Genomic DNA, 24,579 nt, shown 5'->3' with positions numbered 1-24,579 from the left:
TGACCAACAACATCGAAACTCAATCTGAAGATCAATTGAGAGAGCTGAAGCATAACCTTGCCATTTACGAAAAAATAATAATGTTAACCATAAATGTGATGGCTGTTCCCAGTACAAAGATAGGCACTGCAACAACTTTCACCTCAATCCGTAACAATCCACACATTGAAACTACGAGACACCCAGAGTTGAGGCCTCATCTGAACAGAAAAACAAGTTACCTAGCTTCATAGATAGCTGGTAGCAACTAGCAAGAGAGTATAACAGGAAGTAAAAGTAGATGTTATAACTTATAACCTTCAATATATTCCACTCTCGGACATTCTAGGCAAAGAGAAGGACCTTTTCAAAACTCTTGTTATAGTGCTAATTCCCAGAATGAACGATTGTGTACTCGTGATATCAAAAAGTGAACCACCTGCTTGTTTTTTAAGGGAGAGAAAACAGGAATCTAATGCATCCAAGAGTTGAGAGGCTCTAATCATTTGCTCAGACACTGTTAGCAAAGGTCCGTTCGTTTTTTAAAAAAATGTATGTAATCTTAAATTTGCATCTGTATAAATGGACTATAACTACATATGTCGTGTTTGCAAAGGTCTAAAATTACCAAGTTCAGCATTTTACTTATCAATCAATAAGCACTACTCCAATGCATATCACTATCTGCTGCTTTGCTACACACTTAAGTTTCTTGATGCACAAATCCAATATAGAAGAAAGAATACAGAAAACATTTTTTGCCTATAAAAAAAATTGTTTTGATTTTTCTTTAGCTGTCGAGGAACAAATAAACAATATGGAAGATACAAAACTGCAAAAACAATTATAAAATGAAAAAGGTGCCACATAGTTTTACATGGCACTGTGTTTTGTGCAGCAGTACTATCTTCTTGGTTAAGAGCGTGCAAGGTGAGTAATCTTGAACCACAAATGTTGGAGGAATAAGAGTAGTACCCAGGAAAATAGCAAGCTACGACATCCTTGCTGCTCAAAAATTGTACATGATAATGTAACTGAATGTCATCCTAAACGGCAATCATGAAAACATTCTAAGGAAGTTGTTGGCATAAGCCATTGGTTTGACATCAGGATGAGACTGCAAAAACATCAAAAATTAAAAATATAAATACTTGAGTGTTCAATAACCTACAAACAGGATTAATAAGCGAGCAGAAGGCAAGGCAAAGTTACTAACCACAGCAGGGAATGTGACAATGTTTGGTTTCATTTCTGGGGCTTCAAAACGAATCAATGCACCCTTATTCCCCATCTGCAAAGGTAAAAGTCCATTAATTATATAGTACTTAAATTTAGTAAAAACACTATGGCCTAATAAGATATTATTGATGAGCAAAAACAGATCTTGATCTTCATAATCTAACATAAGGTTGAACTGTGAATCTGTGACCCCCAAGAAAACTTCATTTACCTAAAGAATCCTAAAAACCAATTCAAGTAATAAGTGAAACGAAAGTGAATTACCTGATCACAATAGTTTGGTGCAGAAAACACAGTAATCAGCTTACCATCATGCTCAATTTCGTACCCTTCATCTTTCACTTCATGAGATCGAACAACTAGATCTGGAAAAGAATACATGAACATTAATAAAATACATTGTCATCAATATTAACAAAGAGCTACTAATTCAGGGTAAAAAGTGTACCTAAGTTATTGTCTTGCAGGAACCTCTTGGTGACATCGGGACCAAACGAAAGACCAACACCACGCTTACTGGGACCCCTCCCTAGGTTGGATTGTGGATCACTCCACAATACTTCACACATCAATCCTGTAAATCCCAAAAGGAAAAAATTCATCCACATGATTCCAAGACAAGTAAAGCTTCACAAACATAATCCATCTTTCAACCTTCTTAAGAATAGACAAAATAAAGACATGAAATTTAGAATCATAGACAAACCAACTGTTATTGGGGTTACAGTTAAAATCATAGACAAAATAAAGACATATGAAATAAATTAAACCACCCTCAGACAGACCAACATCTTAACACTCCAAATTGTATACCGCTACAGGGATTGGTAGCTGGGGTGGAAGTTTCTCCAGATCAATCATAAGAAATTGGCTTCTCATTATTCAGTCTATTTTGAATTAACGATCATACCAAAAATAAGGGCAAAATATGTGTAAATCCTCTGGAACTGTTCAATTAAAACACAACTATCCCTGAATGGTGAAGCCAACACCAGGTACATAAGACTTCTTAGAACACTTTGTAATTAATAAAGCACATGGTTAAAGAATCATGTTCATCCTTGAGTAAAATTAGGTACATGAAGTTAAACTACATGATTCTACAATACTCGTAACTTTCTAGAGATGATATTGCAATCCCAATATCAGCCTATTTTCATACTGGGATAAGTCAATACTTAAGACATTTTCTTCTCTGACAGGATGGTATTAATGACAACAAAAAATACAAGTATATGAAGACCATAAATCAAATTAAGAATCAAAAATAAATTTGCTGGATGGGCAAGTATATATACATATGAAATTGTATCAAATAATGACTAAACAGTTAATCAGGAAGGAAAGATTTGTCATCTACATACAGATAACAAGACAGCTAAGAATAAGAACAGTATGATTGTTACTGTGAACAGATAGAATCGTGCTCAATAAGAGAAGTCCAAAGAACAAAAAAAAATGAAAAAAGTCATTCAATTTAAAGTGTATATAGACAAAGTCACTTCTGTAGTTCTATAAGCCAATGAAACAGCCCCAAAAAAACACATTCTTATTAGTATCCAAAGGTACTTTACCTTCTTCGGGAGGTTCGCAAAATCGATCAATTGCTCGTATGTCAGAAAGCTTTACTCCATCTACACTGAAAAGACCACCATGGACCACAAATACCTTCTGATTTATGACATGAGCCAAAGGTAAACAGCAGAAAACTTCTGCAAAGAGCTCAACAAATGTTTCACTCAATTTGGACCTGACTTCCCCTTCGAATCCATAAATCTTATTCATGCTTCTGCTTTCATGATTTCCTCTTGCAAGATACATAGCTGACATGTCACAGAAAAAAGGAAAGGAACAGTTGAGAATCACAAAACTCTGAAAAAATTGCCAAATTTTGGACGGCATAAATTTCTCAAAGTATTAACAGTACTTTTCAAGGCCATACTCTACCATTAAAGCAGCACTAATCAGGAACTAAATACAAAACTAACAGTCTACAATGGATACATAGTACCAGTACAAGACACTTATCATTAATAAGAGAACAGAGAGAGTATTTACCAGATGGGCACATGCACTTAAATGCAAAAAGCGTGAGAATAACCTCCAGGGAGAAGGAACCTCTATCCACAAAGTCACCGTTAAACAAATAAGGATTATCATCTGACGGGAGCCCATTGAGCTCAAAGATATTTAGAAGATCATAAAACTGCAACAAAATCATAGAGCACATTTAAAATCACTGTAAAATTATAAGGGAAACATGCACCATAATAGACAAAATAAAACATAATTAAAAAAACTCAAGAAAATATTCAGTCACACGGTAAAGTCTACAGATCTAACAGCTGCTAATTCCTCCCTTCAATGATTACGCACAAACAAAGAAATAAGCAACAGAGGATGGCACTCAATAACTCTTTTCTAGATCTATTCAGAGATTGGCCCAACTAATAACAACTGATGCAAGCCTAAATATACGCCCAGGAGTACCAAATTGCCATCAACAACCCTATGGAAAAGAACTTCTTAAGCAATGGTATAGGAAACTCGTCATATTACAGCTCGTAACAAGACCCTATAGCCATCTTGATACCTTCCCTAGATCAGGGTCTGAAAGAAAATTGTTTCAAAATTGTGAAGTAAAGAATACAAAATTTACTCTTAGGCGCAATAGAAAGCCCATCCAGCACTATGAAATATAAGCCCAAAGTTGATCTATCCATTTCCTAAAAGAGTGACAAGATAAACATGTGGCGAGGCTCAAAATTAACAGCTGGAGTTATCTTTACATTCGAGTCCTTCCCACTTCAAAACTAACTTGATTCTGCAGCTAGTCGAAAGTAACCAATTTCTCCACTATTTTGCTCATAAAATCCCTACTTCATCATGATTGATCTCCAACTTACAGAAATAAAACTCAAGTTACCAATTATTTTTATTCCATTTGTAATGACACTAGACTAAGTGGGCAAATCCTGACAGTTTTACTTTTCAAAATCTGCTTTAAAAGCCCAATGAATGAAAAACCATCTCTTCATGAATTCGAAAAGTTCAAAATTTTGAACTTGCACCTTATACATTGACAGAATTAATGATCCAAAATAGCAGAAGTGCCAAAATGGCAAGCTCAGATAGATAAATTCCAATCTAAATGTTCTAAACCAACAATTAAGTGAGTACTGTACATCTTAAAGTTTTAATTTAAGCTTGCGTGAAGCTATAATCATAGATTCTTGAATTGTGTGCATGGTCTTTCAAGTTATATGTCTCAGCAAAGAACGATATGCAACTCAATTGCAAACTGTAGACAATTGAGGACAGCAAATTCCATTGAAAATCTCTAAATGACATTGATGGCAAATATAAAGATGAAGAAAAATAACAGGTCAAAATCAGACATGAAATACAGCAAAAAGTCATCAACATTTAACAGAGAGTACTGGAGCTGTTCTAGTGACTAGTGAGACGTTGAACAGGTTTCTGGGAAATTTAAAGAAAATTTATAGTTTATACTAAGTTTACTCAAGTGTATGAAAACAGGAGAGAAACCAAGCTTCTACAAATAAGCAATAGAAAGAAATTGTATTTGTCATTACTACAAATCCGTAAGATCTATACTAGAGAGGTGCCAGAAAATCCAAATTACCTGACCATGTACATCACCGCATACGGTAAATTGCTTGCCATTAGGGACAGTTATATCAACAAGAGAAGGCAGGGTACGCAGCAATTCTCTTGTTTGCAAGACTATCTGGAACGCATATCTAAAGCACAAAAGCAAAAATTAACAAAATTAAAAATAAAAGCAAATACATCAAGAAAAAAGAAACAAATTTATTGTTTTCTGCCACTACCAATATTATTTACAAGTCATATTTTGATACATTTTACAAATTAACTGTGAAACTACTACATTTGCAACCTAAACATACCTCTTATGCAAACACTTCTGATTTTTGAAGTCCTCTAACATTTTCTTGACAAACTCCAGAGTTACTGTATCTCCCTCTATGCTAGCCCCGGAATATTGTGGTTCAACCTCTGGGTCAATAAAATCGCGAAATTGTCTCTTTCAATACCAATAAAAAAATACAAACAATATCGAGTTCAAGATTAAGTTTCTCAGTCTAATCTAAGTCAGTAAAACTGTCAACAGTACAAACTAGGCCTTTGGCGAATATATTAATGATTGAAGTTGAAACACACAACACCGATATACACAAGATTCTTCAAGGAAATTCTGAAAACACAAACATGTAGTGTGTGCACGTGTCTATGCTGTTCGGAGAAAAGAATAACTTTCCTAATACATGAAAGGAGGAAATAAATCACTTAAAATACAATAGGCCACCAGCGACAACCATTCTGGAAAACAGGGAGTTACCTTTAAGTACTAGAGACTACAAGAATGAAGAATCTAATTCAAAAGGCTAAACAAAAGGTAAAACTCATTTCATCAATTGTAGGAAGCCTATCTCATACAGTTCAACATAAAATCTAAAGATCCAGCGACAGAGTGCAGCAGCCTCAATGACCAAAAAAGCACATTAGCAACACAAAAAAGCACGAACAAACAAACACCCCCAACAAAGTCTCCTTGTTCAAAATAGAAAAGAAAAAAAAGAACAGAAACATGAACTTTTGAGCACCTAGCAATTTGAAACATAGTCAATGTTCTGTAAAAATATCGAGCACAAAAAAGAAAAGCATCTCTAATTGATTTCATTGGCCATTCTTCTCATATAATGCATACACTAGAAGATAATCACTACAATGCATAGACATATTACATGGACAGTATTTTCCTAAGAACATAAAACATCATTCATCGGCAAAAACAATACATACAAAAGATGCACCTCTAATCCATTTGCATTCACGATCCACCTTCAACTAAGCACTTACAGAGAAAATTTCATGGATGAATAATCATCATCTAAGGTGGAAAAAAAAGAGTAACTAGAAAAACTTTTTCATGGAGTCTTTGACTTTGTTTTTATCAAAATTTAAGAAAACTGGTTATCATACTAAGTTTATTATACTGTTATGAACTTCCTATAAAAGGGGAAGCACAGACACTCAACCATATTGATCAACAGCAAATGCAGACTAGATCTTGACTGAGGCGCATTTAGGCACTCCTAATTTTTTCACTCTTAATATGGCGCAAGATCGAGGTTAAATTTTGTACAGAAGCAGGAGCAATACTTTTTATTACAAAAATAAGAAATTACTATATTGTAAAACTGTTTCAAGTGTCAATCCACTAGACCCACCAATAGAATTCAAGCAAGAAAGGAGAAGGAATATGAAAGATGAATATCTGAAAAACCTTTGAACCTGATACCTCAATTGCTTAAATAACAAAACTCTCTGAATTCGAACTAAATGAGAAGCTATCTCCAAATGGGTGCATGGATATATATAGGTAGGGAAGTAGAAGAACAAGTGCCCGCCATGAAGTCAGCATTAATACCCAAAAGGCACACAAATCTTTGTTAGGGAGCGGAAATTTGGCTCGGTTTTGTTTGGTTTATGGAATGAAGATATGTATATACTCTATATAAGGAGCCAAAGTATAGAAAGTTTTATTTCACCAAAACCTTAGCCAGGCAGCAGGCCAGAAAGCACCATATAGAAAGTCCTCAATGTCCTTCCAACCTCCTAGAGATTATCACCCAAGAAGGCTAAGAGAAGCTTGCATAGAAAACCTCAAAGGAAGTACAATCTTATTATAAGCAAATATAAATCAACTGCTAAAAGCACCCAAATGATGAGACCGTACGTGCCAAAGGGAAAACAATGACCATGATAGATGCTGCCAAAGCCATAATTGCTAACACAGCTCCAATTGACATAAACTTTGCAGCCATCAAAGCAGCAGCCAGAACCACTGCCACAGCTGCAGTCACCAACATTGAACTGGTGGTCATTCTTGCCACTGCCACAACAATATGACCATAACTTGAGATTTACTTCAATGAAGCACTTATTTTCACAAAATTATTATCAAACCAACCCATTCATTATATGATTAATAATTTGCCACTTCACATCAATACATTACAACTTTTAACTGTTTACATAGCATAGGATTGCCAATAGCTGCTAGACATATGTTTTCTATATGCTAATTGATAAGTCAATCTTGGTGAGTGAGTCACTAGATACACGAGTATTATCTTGAAATTTCTCCACATAAAAAGCACTGCTGACTTCATCCCTTTATATATCGGAAATCTCTATCATTCACATATGAAAATGCCTACAATTAACTAGCAACTTGGATGATTTAGTTTCTCACACACCTCACTCCTAACACTACTACTCAGAACATGCAAAGTGGCTACTTATTTAACAGGCCTTATGAACAAAAGAATCTACAATCATGCAAAGGATCAGCTATCCAATCAGTTGCATCACCAGGCATCACATACACAAACACAAAAGAATGATTTATAGAGGCCAATAAAAGCACAGAGACAGGACGTAAAGTGAAACAAGCTCATCACCCAATACAGACAGAAATGACAGCACAGTAAGGATATAATTTTAAAGTGTAGTAATCACAATGAAACAATTCTGCTACAAACCCAAACAATAACCTGAGTTGTGGTCAACACAATTGGCAAACACCAAAAAGGATACATGACACGCTTACTATAAGAAAATTATCAAGAAAGAAACCACCAGAAATCCCATGCCAGTTCTACTCAAACATAACAATGTTAGCCGTTATCATTATTTAACAGTATAAATCAACCTTTTTACATGAAGGGATATACTCCCTTCAAATCAATGATTAGACTATACTGTATTGGATTATACTTTACCGTTTTATATGTTAGGCATGCGTTCAATAACTTTATGTTTGGAAATCTTCACATGAATAATAGATACTATGGCCATTCTTCTGATATTAATCCCAACAACAGGTTATTTTATTATAATGCAAACTATAAAGGGCATTTTCTCCTATAATCCGTGATCTGATGAAACCAGTTGAGTAAGTCATTCAGGCCACATGTCTCAAAATTATTGGCTCCCATTTTTTTTTTTAAAAAAAATTGTAAGCACAATACTCCCTTTTCTCTCTCCTCTCCTTCCCCACTTCAACTACAGCAAAATTACCAGCACAACCAGACCACCAGCTCTCCTCTCTCAAACTCACTATCCCAACGACCCATCTACACCCTTCACCACCGCCTGGCACCCCACCTTCCTCCATAACCTACTCCTCTCTGCCACAAAAATTCACCACCACAAACCACCTCGATCCTCATGCACATCCATATACTTCATATCCTTTTGAACTCCTTCCAATCAAATCCTTTTCAGTCTCCCTCTCCCTCGTTTAACCCCTCCATGGTCCCACTATCCGTACAGATGCACCCTCGAGTCTCCGTCTTACATGCCCAAACCAACATAGACGATCTTTGTAAGCGGACAAATCAAATAATTTTAGCTAATTTGTATATTTACCATATTTAATTTCTTTCTCAAAATGAGTGTCGCAGAACATATTGCTAAAGAAACAAAGTAAGTATTCTTGAGATGTTTAAACATATATCCTTATCTCTTGGACTCCTTGCTTTTTTTTCCCAAGATTCCACTTTTTCCATTTTCTTTTTTTACTTTCCAATCAATTACATGGATTTGATGAAAAGTGAAGTGTAACTATAAGTGTTAAAAAAAAAAAAAAAAAAAAAAAAAAAGGCAGTATAAGTTTGAGACCAAAGGTTCTATTTTGTGTCACAGTCCTCTTTCTAGTATTTACTTAAAAGACCTGGAAGGCTAAAATTAGAGTTTGAAAAAGCTTTATGAGCGAAAAGGCGAAAGCACAGACATTAGTCTTACTTTGTAGCTTTAGAGATTCTGTTATAGTAAAGGGCTGCAAACAGTGAACTCTGGTGAAACTAATGCATAGCCATTGTGTCTCATCAAAAATTCCTCAACAAGGCTTTTCTAAGCTCTTGAGCAGCAGTGGATTGGGATTCTAAATTCAACTATTCAAGAGCCCCTTTACAAGCACAGAGCCTAAACTAAATAAGCATATATAACTTTGCAACATTATAAGTAGTATATGTGAATAAATGAACAATATTTAGGACAAAATATCCCATCACTTCTGTAATCACAGACAAGATAAGTAGATCATCATAAGAGAAGTAGAACAACAAAGCTTTTAGCATAGTCGTGAACAAGTTCATGGATACTACTATGAAGTGAAGAGTTGAGACACGGCCACATAACAAAAATACAAACAATCATGCCAACATAATGAATTAATGACAGTATATAGTACATTAAAAAGTCATAAATAAAATCTGCCAGCCAGTGAGACATCAATGAGAAAACTTCACAAGCTACTTGCACAGAGAATTACCAATAGATCGGTAGTCAATAGAATCTGCTATAGAACGCCTTTCAGCCACTGGTACAGAAATAGCCTCCTCAAATTTTAGCTTCATCACAGCCTTTTCGCATTCTTTCAATTTTTTGGCAGCATCGGGATCATTCGGACAAATCCTTTTGACCTGAACGGAAAATTTTTAAGGCATAGATGAGGAAACGAGGTAATAAAGAAACCAACAGGTTAGCTGCCTTTGACCTGTATGAGCTAATTTTGGGAGGTAGAAATTTAAAAGGATGAATTTAAAATATAAAAGAATTTTACAAGTATAAAGAGACCTAAAAAAAACACCAATCTCAACATGCTTAGTTCAATTGAACTATTATTAATAGGCTCAAAAAACGAAACAACAACAACAACAAAGCCTTAGTCCCAAAACAAAACTAGCCTTAATTTCAATATTAGTTCAAGTTGGGGCCTTGGGGAATGCTTCCAATGAAAAAAGTAGCCTTAATTTCATAATACCTGCTGAAAATCCTTAAGCGCCTCTTTGAATTTACCCATGGCAAGATATGCTGCCCCTCTCCTATAATAACCCTGTGAAGTGCCATCAGGAATAAGTTTTGGAAAAGCCAAAGGGAAAAACTATAACTTAACATTGTATAACAAAACTCATGTTATAATTGATATATAATAATCAGCATGAATATTAATAACAACACTTATGACTAGAAAAACTACAGTACCACAGGATATCCAAAGAGATAACTGAAATTGTAAAGCATCATACCTTTGAATACTTGGGATCAATCTCAATAGCCTTTGTTGCATCATGTATAGCACTACCATACTCTTCCAATTTGGTGTGTGCAAATGCTCGATTAGCCCAATATACAGCATTCTGCTCATTCAACTCAATTGCTTGAGAGTACAAATCAATGGCTTGGGAATACTTGTGAGCTGGAAATGCAATATTTAGTCAATTTATAAGATAAATAACTAAAATAAGAAGAAATAATACATGAAGCATCTATCAAGGATTCACAAAAAATGACATAAACATCAGGAGTATAACCACAAGCAAAAAAACAAAAAAAAAAATCAAAAGTTACTGATTTGAATGACATTTAGAAACTGGCCACAACAGTATATCAGAGAAGTCTGCTCTATTAAACAGCTGGCAAGTTTTGACTTTAAATTTTATTCATTAACTCTAATTTAACCACCTTAAACGATTTATAATTTAGAAAAAAACATGGTCATGTGGGATCTTGTTAGATTCGTCTCAATATACATATTCAAAATATCACGTTTTTGTTTATACTTATTGATAATTAAAGATATTAGCGACTGAACTGCTGAATTGGCAAATAAAAAAATAATTTTTAAAAAAAAAGGACTGCCAATCTACGATGGCTAGAAACTTGATTGTTTGAAAACCTCTATAGAAAATCATTACTATACTACAAAAGCTAAGAGCAATTCTTTCGAAGATATAGACAATACCTTTAAATGCTTCATTAGCTGAAGACTTGAGTTCTTCAGCACGTGACACTGTTGAACTTTCAGATTCCATTGTGGGCATAGAAGTGGAGAATAGACTACTTTACGAAATTGTTCAGATAGCAATGTCCATGAACGGGTCGTACCAGACCTGTCAACACAAATAAAGTGGTTAAAAGCTATAGTACTGAAGGTGAATCCAAGTATATAATGCACATTAGAAACTTCACGTATGCATAGAACCATCCAAAAAAAAAAATAGGCAAGCCTACAAAAGAAGTACAGTAGCAACACATAATTTTCAACCCTTACAAAAATGCAGCCATACCCATCCACGCCTCCATCCACAAAAGAAAAGAAAGGCGGAGTGAGCCACCATGATGATTTTCTGCAAGAGATTTGAAGACATCATCACATATATGTATCCCTAATTAATCGATAACACTCCTTTCCAATGCTTATCTACCCTCTCCCCTCCATTCAGTCACTTGCTATTACCATTAAGAGGAACCCAGAGTTTTCTCTACCTTAACCTTTTCATAATTATCAGCACTAAAGCATATGCATCCATACACCCTCCCCGCCGCCATCTACAAAAGAAAAAAGAACAAGAGGGAGGAGGCCTGCACTAATGACTTTCTGTCTTTCTGCTAGAGGTTCAAAGCCATTATAAATTTATAACATCGACGTACCCTACAACAATTAAACTCCTTCCTCACACTTAACAGCCACACTAAAGGCCCGCTCCCTGCCTTCCCTTTCCTTGGTAATGGCAATTCCAGGCCCCTGGAGTTCTCACCCCATCTCCTTCTCCTCCTGCACCAGTTCCTCTAACTAAGCTTCCGGGAACCCAAACAAGACAATAGAGCATTGAGGTAAAAGGGTACAGCTAGACTATACTGCAAGCACCAATCAATGATGCTTAAAGGACAAAAAAGACTAATCAATGGTGCTACAATGACTAATTATAACAGAAAACAATTTGTAATTTTGTTGTGCAAATTGAATTAAAAATAGCTAAAAGGCAATAACTTTAGCACATTAAAATCTTCCAGAGTACATAAATCATACAAAATTATACAAAAGATGCATAAAGTTCAAAATTTTAAGATTTCAAAGCAAGCAGATGCAGAAAGTTCAGTTCACAAATATTACAATAAACAATAACAAGCAGAGATTTTTCCATAAAATTAAGAACAGTGTAACAATGAGAAGTAAAATTATCAACACAATAACTAACAAAATAACATTATAGTACCAACTCGATAAAGAAGAACCCTAAATTATACCTGAAAAAAATGATATCCCAGAAAAAGGAAAGAACTTTAAAATACTGGGAAAAAAATAAAAAAAGGTAAAAGCTTTAAATAGAAAGATGGAGAACCTGTGAGAAAGAACAGCGTCTTCCTAATGAGGGGAGGAGAGAGAACCCTAGTTTTATCAAGGTTTTTGCAGGGGTTGGGAGTTGGGGGTTGCGCTGCTCTTCAACTATACTTCTGGAAAATTGCAATTTTTATTTTCTAAAATTTAATTAATTAATTTCTTTTATATTTATAGTCTAGTCTAGGATTCTAGGAGATGCTTGATTTAAGGGATCAAAAAAGAAATTAAGAGTCATGCAACGCACTTATGCGAGTATGTCATTAATTTTACTTTTTGGTATAATTTCATAATTTGTACATGTGCTATTACATTGGTTTAAAGTCTTTAAAATAATAAGGCAAAAGCTAATGAGCGCCCCCGGGACATTAGATAAAAGAATTAAAAAGCAAATATTAGAGTAAAATTAACATTAATTACACCGAACGACGCGTCATGAATTCCTAACTTAATACCATTTCAACCAATAAAATTTATCTTTATCTAACGCCCCGGGGCGCTCGTTAGCAAGATCGAAATAATAATGGTATGAGTGTGTGAGTACGAGATAGCTTAATTTAGAAGGAGCCGAGTATTCTCAGTTCCCTCTAGATTTTGCCTTGGGAGGGTTTTGTTCTAGTTTTGGAACTAGGGTTTCCTTTTTTTTTCCAGGTTTCTTCTCGATTTTGGATCGAGTTTCACAATTTGGCAGTGCTTTTCTTCCTGTGATACTAGTTTGTCTGGTAATCATGGGTGATCAAAATAAATCTCTTTCAATTACTGAAGTTAATAATCAATCTCTCTCAAAAGGGGAGAAGGCTAAAGATAAATATAGTGATGAGGGGTAAAAATCTAATGATGACTTGAATGAAGCAATTTTATGGGATGATGATGGAGAGGAGGATGAAGATGCGAGAGTCCCGCAATGTTAATGCTAATGCTTTCATCGCAACAATGAAAGGTTTATGGCAGCCTAAGAATGGTGTTGACATCACAAACATTGGAAATAACCTGTCTTATTTCAATTTTACCACTAGCAAGACAAAAATATAGTGCTTGAGGAACAACCATGGCACTTTGACAACCATGCTTTGATCCTTGGCGAAACTACGGACTCGGTAAAACCTTCTGATATCCAACTCTTTCATTTGCCAATGTGGGCGAGGGTATATAATCTTCCGCTTAAGGGTAGATTGAATGTTAGTAATGTTGAAGTAATTGGGAATAAATTGGGTGTGTTTGTGAAATTGGATAATGAAGCTAGGATTGTCATTGATAAATCTATTAGAATCTGAGCACTTGTTGATGTGAGAAAACCACTAGCTAAGCATGGTGAAGTTAAAATTAAGGGGTGGAATTGAAGAACTATTTAAGGTTGAGTATGAGAAGCCACCGCTTTTTGTTACTTTTGTGGCCACATGGGGCATGTCATTAAAGATTGTGATGACCATAGGGAAGTAGATAATCTAGCAATCCCTTATGGTGCATGGATGAAGGCATCCCCTTGGAAGTACAATCCGGGATTTAGAGAGGTGGAGGATGGTGCAGAGGGACGGGGATGTGCGAGGACTTTGTTCATTACCAAATCGAAGTAAATAATTCCTACTGAAGAAGTCCGTGAGCAAGTTAGTGAGATGGTGAATATGCTGGTTGGAGTTAGCTTGAATAATGAAGATGTTGTCCACTTAGAGAATAATGTTTTGAGTGAAAAGGAGAAAAGTTTAGAGAATGAAATGTTTGTGTTTGGGAGTACTGAAGCCGCAATAAACACCTATACTACTCCTATAAGTGACGAGGTAGTGGGGGTAGGTGATGAAAGAAGTGGTAAAGAATGGAGTAAGGAACTAAGAGATGCTGACCATAGTATGTATGAGTAGTGGGGTGGTGTTGGCAGGAGAAAAAAAGAGGGAGAGAGAAGGGAGCACTTCAGGTGAAAAGGAAATGATCTTGGAAGAGGAAGTGAGGGATAAAAAGAGACGTGTGCATACTATTTTTGTTGAACGAGTGGCGAGCCCCACCAATAGGGCTCTCGGTGGTCAATGAGTTATGTTTTAGCTTGGAATTGTAGGGGTTTAGGAGCATCGTTGCAATTAATGCGTTGAAATGCATTGTTTTTCTTGAAAGCCCCCAGATTGTGTTTCTTTCGGAGACGAAGTTAAAGGTGTTTGAGATGGAAAAAATAAAACAAAAAAAAATTCAACTCTTGCTTTACGGTCGAATGCGAAGGTGAAGGAAGGAGAAGAAGAGGCGGTTTAGCTCTTCTTTGGAACGATAATGTTGATGTGACGGTGAGATCATTTTCCTCAAACCATATTGATGCCTGGGTATGCTCGAGCCTGCAGGGGAAGTGGCATTCTCTGGAATTTATGGCCATCTTGATGATGAGAATAAATTCAAAACAGGGCTACTCATGGAGAGTTTAAGGGAGGCTCGTGATGAGCCTTAGTTATGTGGTGCTGACTTAAATCTCATGCTGCACTCAGGTGAGAAACAAGGAGGCCGAGCTTTTGATGTTGGGCTGATATTTATGTATTGTTGTGGACTGTTTTCAACTGGAAGACCTTGGCTTTATAGGACATAGTTTTACTTGGTCCAACAATCGAGGTGGGAAAGAAAATATTCAAGAGAGGTTAGACAGATTCTTTACAAATAGAGCTTAAAGGGATTCTTTCAAGGGATCCTTTGTTACACACCTTACAAAGGGGAAGTCCGACCATCTACCTATCCTCCTTTGTATTAAAGATGCAATTCCCACAAAGAAGAAAAAGAAGAAGAAAAACCTGTAAAGAGATGTGGCTTAGAGATGAGAATTGTGCTAGTATTGTTTCAGAGGCTTAGGATCGATGAGGTGATTCATGTTTGAAAATAGCCTTCACTTCTACAAGGCTTAGTGCTTGGAGTAGAGAGAAATTTGGGGATTTTATTATGAAACTTAATGACTACAAGGCACAAATGAAATTCCTAATGGGAGAAGCACAAACGGAGAAGGTGATAACGCAAATGAGAGCTATTGATGATCGTATGGATGAGCTTGAGAAGAGGGAAGAGAGTGTTAGTTCAGATGAACACTACAAGAGGGGGTGAATTGTAGGTGAGTTCCTATTGGCTATTTTTCGCAGAATGTAAAAAACACGTTAAAGGAACTAGCAATGCACACGATATTTTACGAGGAAACCTTCAAGGGCCCAACTGGAAGTAAAACATCGACCCTTCTAAGGGATTTCCAAATCAAACCAATTCACTATAATAGGGCAAACTTCTCAAGTTACAATGATTATTATCAGACCACAACTTACAAGTTCGAGAATGAACTTGCTACACAGTAGGACCCTATCTTACCCAGTCTATGTCCCTGACTTAGACTCACTCGTACTTACTAAGTACAAATCTCACTATTGTATGAAAAGGTTAAATACAATCACACACCCAAGATCCCAACCAATTACAAAGCATAAACTTATTATATGAGAGGCAAGCAATGCATGAAATCCGAAATAATTATGACAAAGCTAAAGACTAGGCAAACTTACACAATTAAGCACTCTTAGATTTTCTTCACGCATAAACTCACAAAGAATGAATTTTCGGATCTCTACTATATATACCAGACTAACTTGTTGTAAGGAGGGTGTTCCCATCGTAGGGGATCCTTCTCCTTAGATGCCCATGGCCCCTTAAAGCCTAGGACTTTACACTTGTTAGGGTGTATTAGGGTTTGAATTCCTGACTGTTTGGGAGACCTTGGAATTAGAGATGATTATATCATATACGCTTTTTTGTAAGAAACAAGTAGGAGTCGCCAATGAGTTTCAGGAAAAACCCATAAACCTCGTTCATGCCTTTCTCCCAAGTAGAGTTCAAGGGATATTTAGCTTGAATCATAAGTTTACCCATGCCTTAATTGGTCTAGAAAACCAGAAATGAGTTCGGGAGCGAGGGTACTAAGATAACGTTCCCTTTAGAGGGGAATCGCGATCCTAGCCCTAGTGCGGCCTTTACTAGCTCTTCCTTTGCACAATTTCATTGCCAAACAATATATGCAACGTGATACCTAAAAACTATGTTAATTGATTTTATTTACACACATTAATTCACATAGGAATTACATCGTAAGGTCGTTATTCTTATTTAATCAAATTCATGAAAAGAACAATAAAATAAACAATATTCGCCTTGACTTAGGTGATCAACCAACAATTATTTTATTCAATTCTAATCTTGATTAACGAAAGAATACTATGTGAAATCAATTAATTTATTATTTTAAGGCGATCAAACAACACTAATTAATTAATTAAAGTTCTTTTAAACAATAAAAATAATGGTGATTTAACTAAGTGCTCGGGAATTTACCACTTCTCTTTGCTAGATCTCCGTTTAGAACACTTATAGACTCCTTCTTGTTGGGGAACCTCCACCGTAGTAACAAAATATCGAAAAGGGTGAGTGTTTAGGACAAGAGGGTTTGGATGCACAAGTTCAAAAGTATTCTGCCAGCGTTTAGGTTAATTTTTTCTGTCTTGAAGCCTTGGATTAGGGTCTTATTTATAGGGAATGATTAGGTTTAGGGTTTACAGCATTCTTCCGCAACAAGTGTCGCGCGCAACTGAGTAGGTTGCACGAGGCTGTCACGCGCAAGTGAATAGGTCGCGCGCGGTATACGCGCACAACTATTTGTCTTGCGCGTAGCTCTATGGTAAGATTCTATTTTCCAATATTTTAATATTCTGAATCTTACGCGAGTGCATCTCTGAAAGTTGAGCGCGACTACTAAGCGCGACTTTGTGAGATGCGCGCGATATTTTCCGCGGCAGCTTTTATTTTAACCTAGACGCTTCTAAATCCGTCATTATTATTGGGTTTTAAGCATGGGCTTAAGCCTAATTATGATCGAGTTTAGTTAATTTGGACCTTGTGTTGGCCTTGTTCTTTTATCTGGGCTAGTCTTTTGTGTTTTGTGGCTTAACCAGTTATCCATAAGCATTCTTTACTTTGATCCAACACGAAGATGGTTTTATTTATCGACATTGCACTTCCTGTCGGGACAGGAGGCTAAAAGTAGATGTCTACAGTTAGCCCCTAGTTTGATCGAGTCTAGAATAGACGTTGATCAAAGTAGTCAAGGAAAAATCCGAGACTCATTCTGCGAAGTTCTCCAAGGTTAGAGAATCTTTCAGTAAGGTTTAAGGATGTCGAAATAGTCCTTGGTTTGCCAAGTGTTTGAAACAAATAGCTATTAAGGCTAGAAAAAGTTTCCCCTAGTCTTAATGCGCTAAAGAATCTAGATTGATCCTTTGCAATTGTAGAACGCTTTTACAAGTAAAGGTGTTCTGGGTGATGTCAAGTCATGAGAAGAGATCGGTTTTAAAAGAATAAAAGGGGATGATTTCCTCCCAATCATGTCATCGTTGGTCTAAAGTCCCTCGATATGTCATTGAAACTTTAGCCTGACTTTAACAAAGTAAAAAGAATGAAAAAGGGTTTTCGATATGTGAATAAAAAAGGGGTCCGGTATTCGAGCCGAATGTCCACAAGATAGAAATACATGTCTCAGGACTAGAGGCATATATCCAAATCTAGTGAGAGAGAAGAAAGTCAGCAACTCTCTCAGCAGTTTTGTCCACAAGATGAGTACACGTGTCTCCTGGGGGCACGTGACTACATCGGTGCGACATCGTTCCGTCGCTCTTTATACAGGGGGTGGACGAACACCCTAACTGTCCGATAAGTTAGTAAGCTCACTAACTACCGTATTTGCTTCCCTTCACGAAGTGCTTGTTCTTGAAGGTTCGGCGCGCCTGTCGACTCGTGAGCTAACGCCTACAGTAAATAGTCTACCTTTTAGTTCCGAGAGGTAGATCTCGCAAAGCTTGGGCTGTGGTGAAATTTTACGCAACACCTACGCCGTACAATTTTACGCTGTACGCTACGCCATTTGCATTTTTACGCTGCATGAAACCGCCTTCCTTTTGCTTCATACGTGAAAAAGAAGAAAACCCGACACTTATATCATCAGTACAGTAAAATGACAAACCTATCTATGGGTGCTTTTACGTAAAGCACCACCACGGATCGTCTTAAGGCACGCTTACAAAAAACGTTCAAAACGTATGCTTAGGGAAGGCACAAAGCACGGTGTGCATGCAAAGATGATGCAAAAATCTATCAAAGAAGAAAATAAACTACAAATGAAAAGCAATTTAAAAAGGATTTTGATAATTCGCGCGATATTACGTCTAATAACGAGCGAAAACCGTTGAAAAATGATCAAACGGATCAAAATCCGGATACCGGTCATTTTAGTGACCAGTATCCGCGCGCAACTCAGTAGGTCGCGCTGGCCAGGCGCGCGCATCCTTCTGAGTTGTGCTCGTATGTCACGCGCAACTTCTGAAGTTGCGCGCGACATTCAGTTCAGCAAAAAGTAAATCGTAGAAGCGATTTTTCATTTCGATTTCTCTCTCTTTCCTTCCTCCATTTTCATCCCCTTCTCTCTCTATAGAGCTCGAATTTTCGTGATTTTCAAAGCTAAAGGAAGCAAATTTCGTTCTTAATTCATTTTTACCATAATCCAATGTAAGTCTTTTGCCCTTTTTTTTGCTCTTTTTTGGCTGAATTCGAACGATTTTCGAATCGTTAAACCCCAATTTTCGAATTTGGGGTTTTTCGATTTCGTCCATTATTCTTGAAATTGTTTGTTCCATGTTGCCATGCTATGATTAAGGAGTGTTTTGCAACAAATTTCATGAAAAATGGTTAAGTATTGAACCTTGTATGAGCATTTCTTCACTTAAGTTCGTTCTTGCCTTTTTTTTGCTTGAATTCTGCTCGAATTTGTTTTTTTCTTGCTCATTTTGGTTATACTTGTTGATTATGAAATAGATTATAGTATTAGAACTAACATTACTTTCATAATTCATATTTTGTAAATTTTGAAATTGAAAAATGGCGCGAAGTATATACTTAGTTTTTTTTTTTCCATATTCGAACTTCAAGATTGTTTGATAGACGATAATTGCGTTTTGTTGTTACTATTATTCGCCTGAAAATAATATAATCTCTTGAATACTTATTTGAAACTGGTATAGGATGGCTTTTGTGGGTGTTTGAAAGCCCCCATTTACTGAGTTTAATTGCAGGATCATAGCCCCCAAGCATGGGTGGCATTCGATTTTCATGTTTCATCCTATCAGTAGTCGTTATGCTGCCGAAATGGATCTAGAACACGTTTATTAGCTTAGTTTAGAAAGTAAACTAATAGAGAAACCTCGTTTATCATAGCATGGACTCGCCTCCATTCGTCGATGCTGAGGAGATTTTAGTAGGTCCTGACGAGGTAGTTGGGTGCCTCCTTCAGCGGAGATCACGTATACCGATGCCGTTGGATTGGTAATTCGTGAGATCCTTCCAGCAGCGGAGGATGATGAGGGGATACCGTTTGTTCCTGAGACGGTTGAGTCGGTATGTCCTTTTGTATGTGTACTTAAAATACTTCTATTTTTGTTTCATATACATTTATCTATTAACTGTCCTTGTATTTTTTTTTTTGGAACAGGTTCCGCGGGAAACCGTGAACGGCATGGTGAGGACCTTACGTGCTTTCCGAGCTGCTTATCGGAGAACCCTCGTGACTTTGTCATGCCGTGATCATCGGATGATTGTGGTAAGTTATATATATATATATATATATATATTATATATTATATATATATATATATTATATATATAATATATATATTATATATATATATATATATTTATATATATATATATTTGACAAAGTTATTACATTGCATGTATTAATGTTCGGTTTGGGATTTTACAGTATGTACAGCAGCCGTCTAGCAGTTGCAGAGCACCCTGAGCCCTTTTGTACACATTTTAGTATTATTATTTTTTAGGAAACATTGTACATAGATTTCTTGTTTTTGTTGTACATATGACACACATTTTAGTATTATTATTTTTTTTGTTTCCATGTGTACTTACAAAAACAAAAAAATTTCCGAGGGAGGGAAAGGCTTCCCGACTTACCCCCCTCGAAAAAATAACAAAAGAAAGAAAGGAAAAGGAAAGAAAGAGCGAAAGAGGAAAAAAGAAAACAAGAAAAAAAAGAAAACAAGAAAAAACAAAAATAAAAAAAAATAATAAAAAAAAGAAAAGGAAATAAAGAACACAAAAGTTAGCAAAAGGCAAGCATATTATTAGTCTTAAGATTTCGTTAAGATTCCGTTATTATGTAAGTCAAAATACGACAATAATCCTAAACCACATGTCGCGACAGAGGAGACGCGCACATCTGAAGGAGCTGCGCGCGGCTATCGCGCGCATGTGATTTAGTTGCGCCCGGATGTTGCGCACAACTTCATGAGTTGCGCACGCCACCTGTTTCTGAACTTTCCTTTGGGCGAAAATTGCCGAAAATTTGCCCTTCTTGGGTCTATTTAAACATGGATTCGTATAGGTTTCTGATCATCTCGCATTCATTCGCTTAGTAATTTTATAAGAACTAAAAGAAATAATCTCTCTAAATTCTTATTTTCTTCTTCTCTTTTTTTTATTTTAAATATTGAACAATGGTAAAAACCTTTGAACAATGATTGAAGCAATGGGTCACCTCCCTTTCAAACGAGGACAAACTTGCTTTCAAAATTTATCACCTAGATCCTCTATTGAACTATAAGCAATTAGTGATTAATTTTGACTTCCTTCATGCCGCAGTTAACCATTGGGATTCCAACCACCATCTTTTCTTATTTAAAGGGGACGAAATTATTCCCCTTCCTGGTGAGTTTGAGGCCTTGCTAGGCTTCCCTACAAATACTCTCCCCGTGACTTATTCGCCTCCATTGTCAGATCCCAAACCTGTATTCTAAAGATTTTTCGGCTTGTCTGACAATGATATGACTAATATTGGAACTGATAAAGGCGTGAATTTAATTCAATTTATTGAACATTTTGTCGCCCCTCGTGACAACATGACTAAACAACGCTTTAAAATTCGTGCTTTATGTTATTGTCTTGTTGTCAACTGTTTACTTAGGACAGGCAAAGAATATGGAGACTATTCCATGGTGTCTGTAGTTGAGCAAATAGAGGGATGTCATTCACCCGCTCCTTTGGATTTAGCGGAAACCATTCTATGCTTGAATCGCCTTAGAGGAGATCCTAACGAAAATGGCTTCACGGGGTGTCCACTCCTATTACACGTAAGTTTTTTTTTTGAGCGCATGTTAAGGAGTTGCGCTGGCACTGCCAGAGCAATCTCCTATGCTGCGCGCGGATGGCCCCCTCAACTTCTCAAGATGCGCGCGCCACCTGCTCGTGTAAAATCGCAAACTGATTTTTTTTTAAGATTTGGCTCATGGAGCGTTTGCGAATAGTCGACCAGCCACAAAACATTGAGGCCAACGGAGTGCGAACATTCCATGGACGTCGAATCCTTTACAAGCATAAGAATGAAGAGGAGTGGACGTCGTTCTTTTGTCACGGGGTTCCTAACATAGGCTTTGTGATTCCTTGGTGGAACATAAATAGTATGGTTGGGAGTAGTCACAATTGCCCTTACATTAGGCTTTTAGGCCTATCTAGCGCTACTTACATCTTTCCTTTCAGGGTAATGAGACAATATGGGATGAAACAAATTATACCCCCGCAAGATTGTGACGCACCCAAGGATGTGTCTTTTAGACCCGAGCGAATTTTCCGTTGGATAGAGTATTGGTCAAGTCTTCCAAGATGGGTAGTACAAAATCCTACTGTGAGCATTGTATTATCTTCCTTTTATAAGGCTTGGATGAATGCGGCGGACAAGGGCGAGTTAAACAAAGCCCGTTCTCAATATCAAATTGCCACAACTCGCAATCCACCTAAGCCTCTAATGCATTCGACCACCACTACTCCTCCTAGTGGTCAAAACAAAGGAGTGAGAAGAAAATTGGACTTCTCATCTCCTAAGGCGCGTTCGAAGGAATCCAAAAGGAAAGCTCCTTCCAAACCCGCGCAAAAAGGCGTGATTATTAAGGAACCTTCGCAACAAACCCGAAAAAGGACTCTAACAAAAGCTTCGGAAAAAGAAAAAAGGGTTGAAAAGGCTCTTATTCCCAAATTGAAGAACAATGTATGGGTTAAGAAGAAGAATGTAGGGGAGAGTTCTAAGGTTTCTGAAAATACTGCGATGAAAACTACTCCATTATCCGTGACAATCGAGTATATAGTGAAGCCTTAGAATGTTGCACAATTTTATTATTTTTTTTTTGTGTTTTTTTTTTGAATAAAGTGTAATCACTACTATGCCTCTTTTTTTTTTTTGCTTTACAATTTAGTTCAACAATGTCCTTTCTATTTTTTTTTTTTGAATGAAATAAAATGAGCTTTATATTTCGATATTTTGATATTACCGAATCTTATAGATTGCCTACGTATTCGCATCACGAAATTAGGTCATCGCGTGGTTCTTTTTTTCTTTATATATTATTTTATTTTTTTCTTTAACTACTTAGGTAAAAGTTAAATGAAAAAATTAATCAAACTTTGTTTAATAGAGAGTTAAATCAAAGTTTAATTTTTTATTTTCCGAGTATATGTTTATGTTTATGAAACGCCCTTCTTTCATTGTAAATAGAAGTTACAACTTCGTTCAAAAAAAGAAAGTTCGGGTTCTCAGTTTGACAGTCAAGTGGCGCGCGCAACATCTGAGGTTGCGCGGGCATGTCGCGCGCAACTTAACAAGTTGCGCGTGGTATCCACGCGCAACTATTCCAGTTGCGCGCGACACCTGTACTACGAGTGTTTCGAAATTTTCTTTATATTATTTTTGTGCTATTTACCCCCCCCCCCCCCAAGTGTGAAGATTTTTTTTGGTGAAGTTCGAAGAAAATCTGAACACTTAGAATGGTTTATTATTCTTGAATTACCCCCAAGTGTTATGTATTTTATCATGTTGTTCGATAAAATGCATAACACTTAGAATCTTTTAGTTGAATGCTAATTTAAAGTTGGTTGTATGAATGAACGAGTAATCCGGATTTCATACGTAATATTTTTTAAGTCGATCAATGTTTATTAATTGGCGAATTTCATCTCCTCCAATGTCATTAATCTGACAGCTCCTCCTGATAGGATTTCAATCACGCGGTAGGGACCGATCCAATTAGGTTTAAATTTTCCTCTTGGATCAGTAGGTGGACCCCTAACCTCCTTTAGTACAAGTCACCTTCTTTTATGTTTCTATGTTTTACCCTTTTATTAAAATGACGTGCAATGCGCCTTTGGTAGACTTGTACATGATGCAAAGCTCTTAATCGTCGTTCATCAAGCAATAAGAGCTCTTCATACCTCGCTCTTACCCATTCAGCTTCCGGCAACTTACTTTCGAGTACGATGCGTAGGGATGGTATTTCAAGTTCGACTGGTTGAACTGCGTCCATTCCGAAAACTAAGGAGTATGGAGTTACCCCTATTGATGTTCGTATAGAAAATCTATAACCCCATAGTGCAAAGTGTAGTTTATTCGGCCAGTCTTTATAATTTTCTGCCATTTTCTTAATTATGACTGTTATATTTTTATTTGTCGATTCTACAACTCCATTCATTTGAGGTCTGTATGGGGATGAGTGATGATGTTTTACTTTATAACGAGTTAAGAGGGTCTCATCTTCAGCTTTGAATTGTGATCCCTGATCACTAATTAGTTCGTGTGGAACTCCATATCTACAAAATATGTTTCGTTCGAGAAACTTTGCGACATGTTTAGAAGTGATATTAACGTAAGAAGCAGCCTCAATCCACTTAGTGAAGTAGTCGATGGCTACTAATACATACTCGTGCCCTCCTGCTCTTGTTGGAGAGACCTTTTCAATTATGTCAATTCCCCAAGTTGAAAAGGGCCAAGGGGAAGTGAGATTATATAGTTCAGATGGTGGAAGGTGTTGTAAATTAGCAAACATTTGGCACTCTAGACATTTCTTGACATATTGTATGCAATCATGTTCCATAGTGGACCAATAATACCCTTGCCATGAAATTATTTTTGCGAGCATTTTACCATTCATGTGAGGTCCATAAACACTTTTGTGAGTATTCTCCATAAGGCGTGTGGTTTCGGGTTGGTCTATACACAACAAACTTTGACCATTAGGTCCTTT

General features: G+C 36.6%; 1 protein-coding gene across 3 annotated transcripts; it reads right to left on the bottom strand.

Annotated features, from left to right (window-relative positions):
- Positions 1 to 687: 687 nt before the first annotated feature.
- On the bottom strand, positions 688 to 12,605 carry LOC110696843 (serine/threonine-protein phosphatase 5-like). 3 transcript variants are annotated; one of them, XM_021874177.1, is made up of 14 exons: positions 12,459 to 12,605; positions 11,078 to 11,225; positions 10,362 to 10,531; positions 10,097 to 10,168; positions 9,605 to 9,755; positions 7,004 to 7,159; positions 5,151 to 5,259; positions 4,865 to 4,982; positions 3,277 to 3,424; positions 2,793 to 3,041; positions 1,667 to 1,792; positions 1,483 to 1,583; positions 1,196 to 1,270; positions 688 to 1,096 (listed from the first exon to the last, which is right to left on the bottom strand). In XM_021874177.1, exons 2-14 carry the CDS (start codon positions 11,154 to 11,156, stop codon positions 1,037 to 1,039), a joined length of 1,614 nt encoding a protein of 537 aa, XP_021729869.1. In that variant the 5' UTR covers positions 11,157 to 11,225; positions 12,459 to 12,605; the 3' UTR covers positions 688 to 1,036. The 3 variants fall into 3 exon arrangements, with proteins under 3 accessions (XP_021729869.1, XP_021729870.1, XP_021729871.1); XM_021874178.1 differs by having other exon boundaries at positions 12,364 to 12,600; XM_021874179.1 differs by lacking the exon at positions 7,004 to 7,159.
- Positions 12,606 to 24,579: the final 11,974 nt, after the last annotated feature.

Source organism: Chenopodium quinoa, unplaced genomic scaffold, assembly GCF_001683475.1.
Source record: "Chenopodium quinoa cultivar QQ74 unplaced genomic scaffold, ASM168347v1, whole genome shotgun sequence".
Classification (NCBI taxonomy): domain Eukaryota; kingdom Viridiplantae; phylum Streptophyta; class Magnoliopsida; order Caryophyllales; family Amaranthaceae; genus Chenopodium; species Chenopodium quinoa.
The sequence above is the reverse complement of the archived record's forward strand: the minus strand, read 5'-3'. Positions and strand labels throughout refer to the sequence as shown.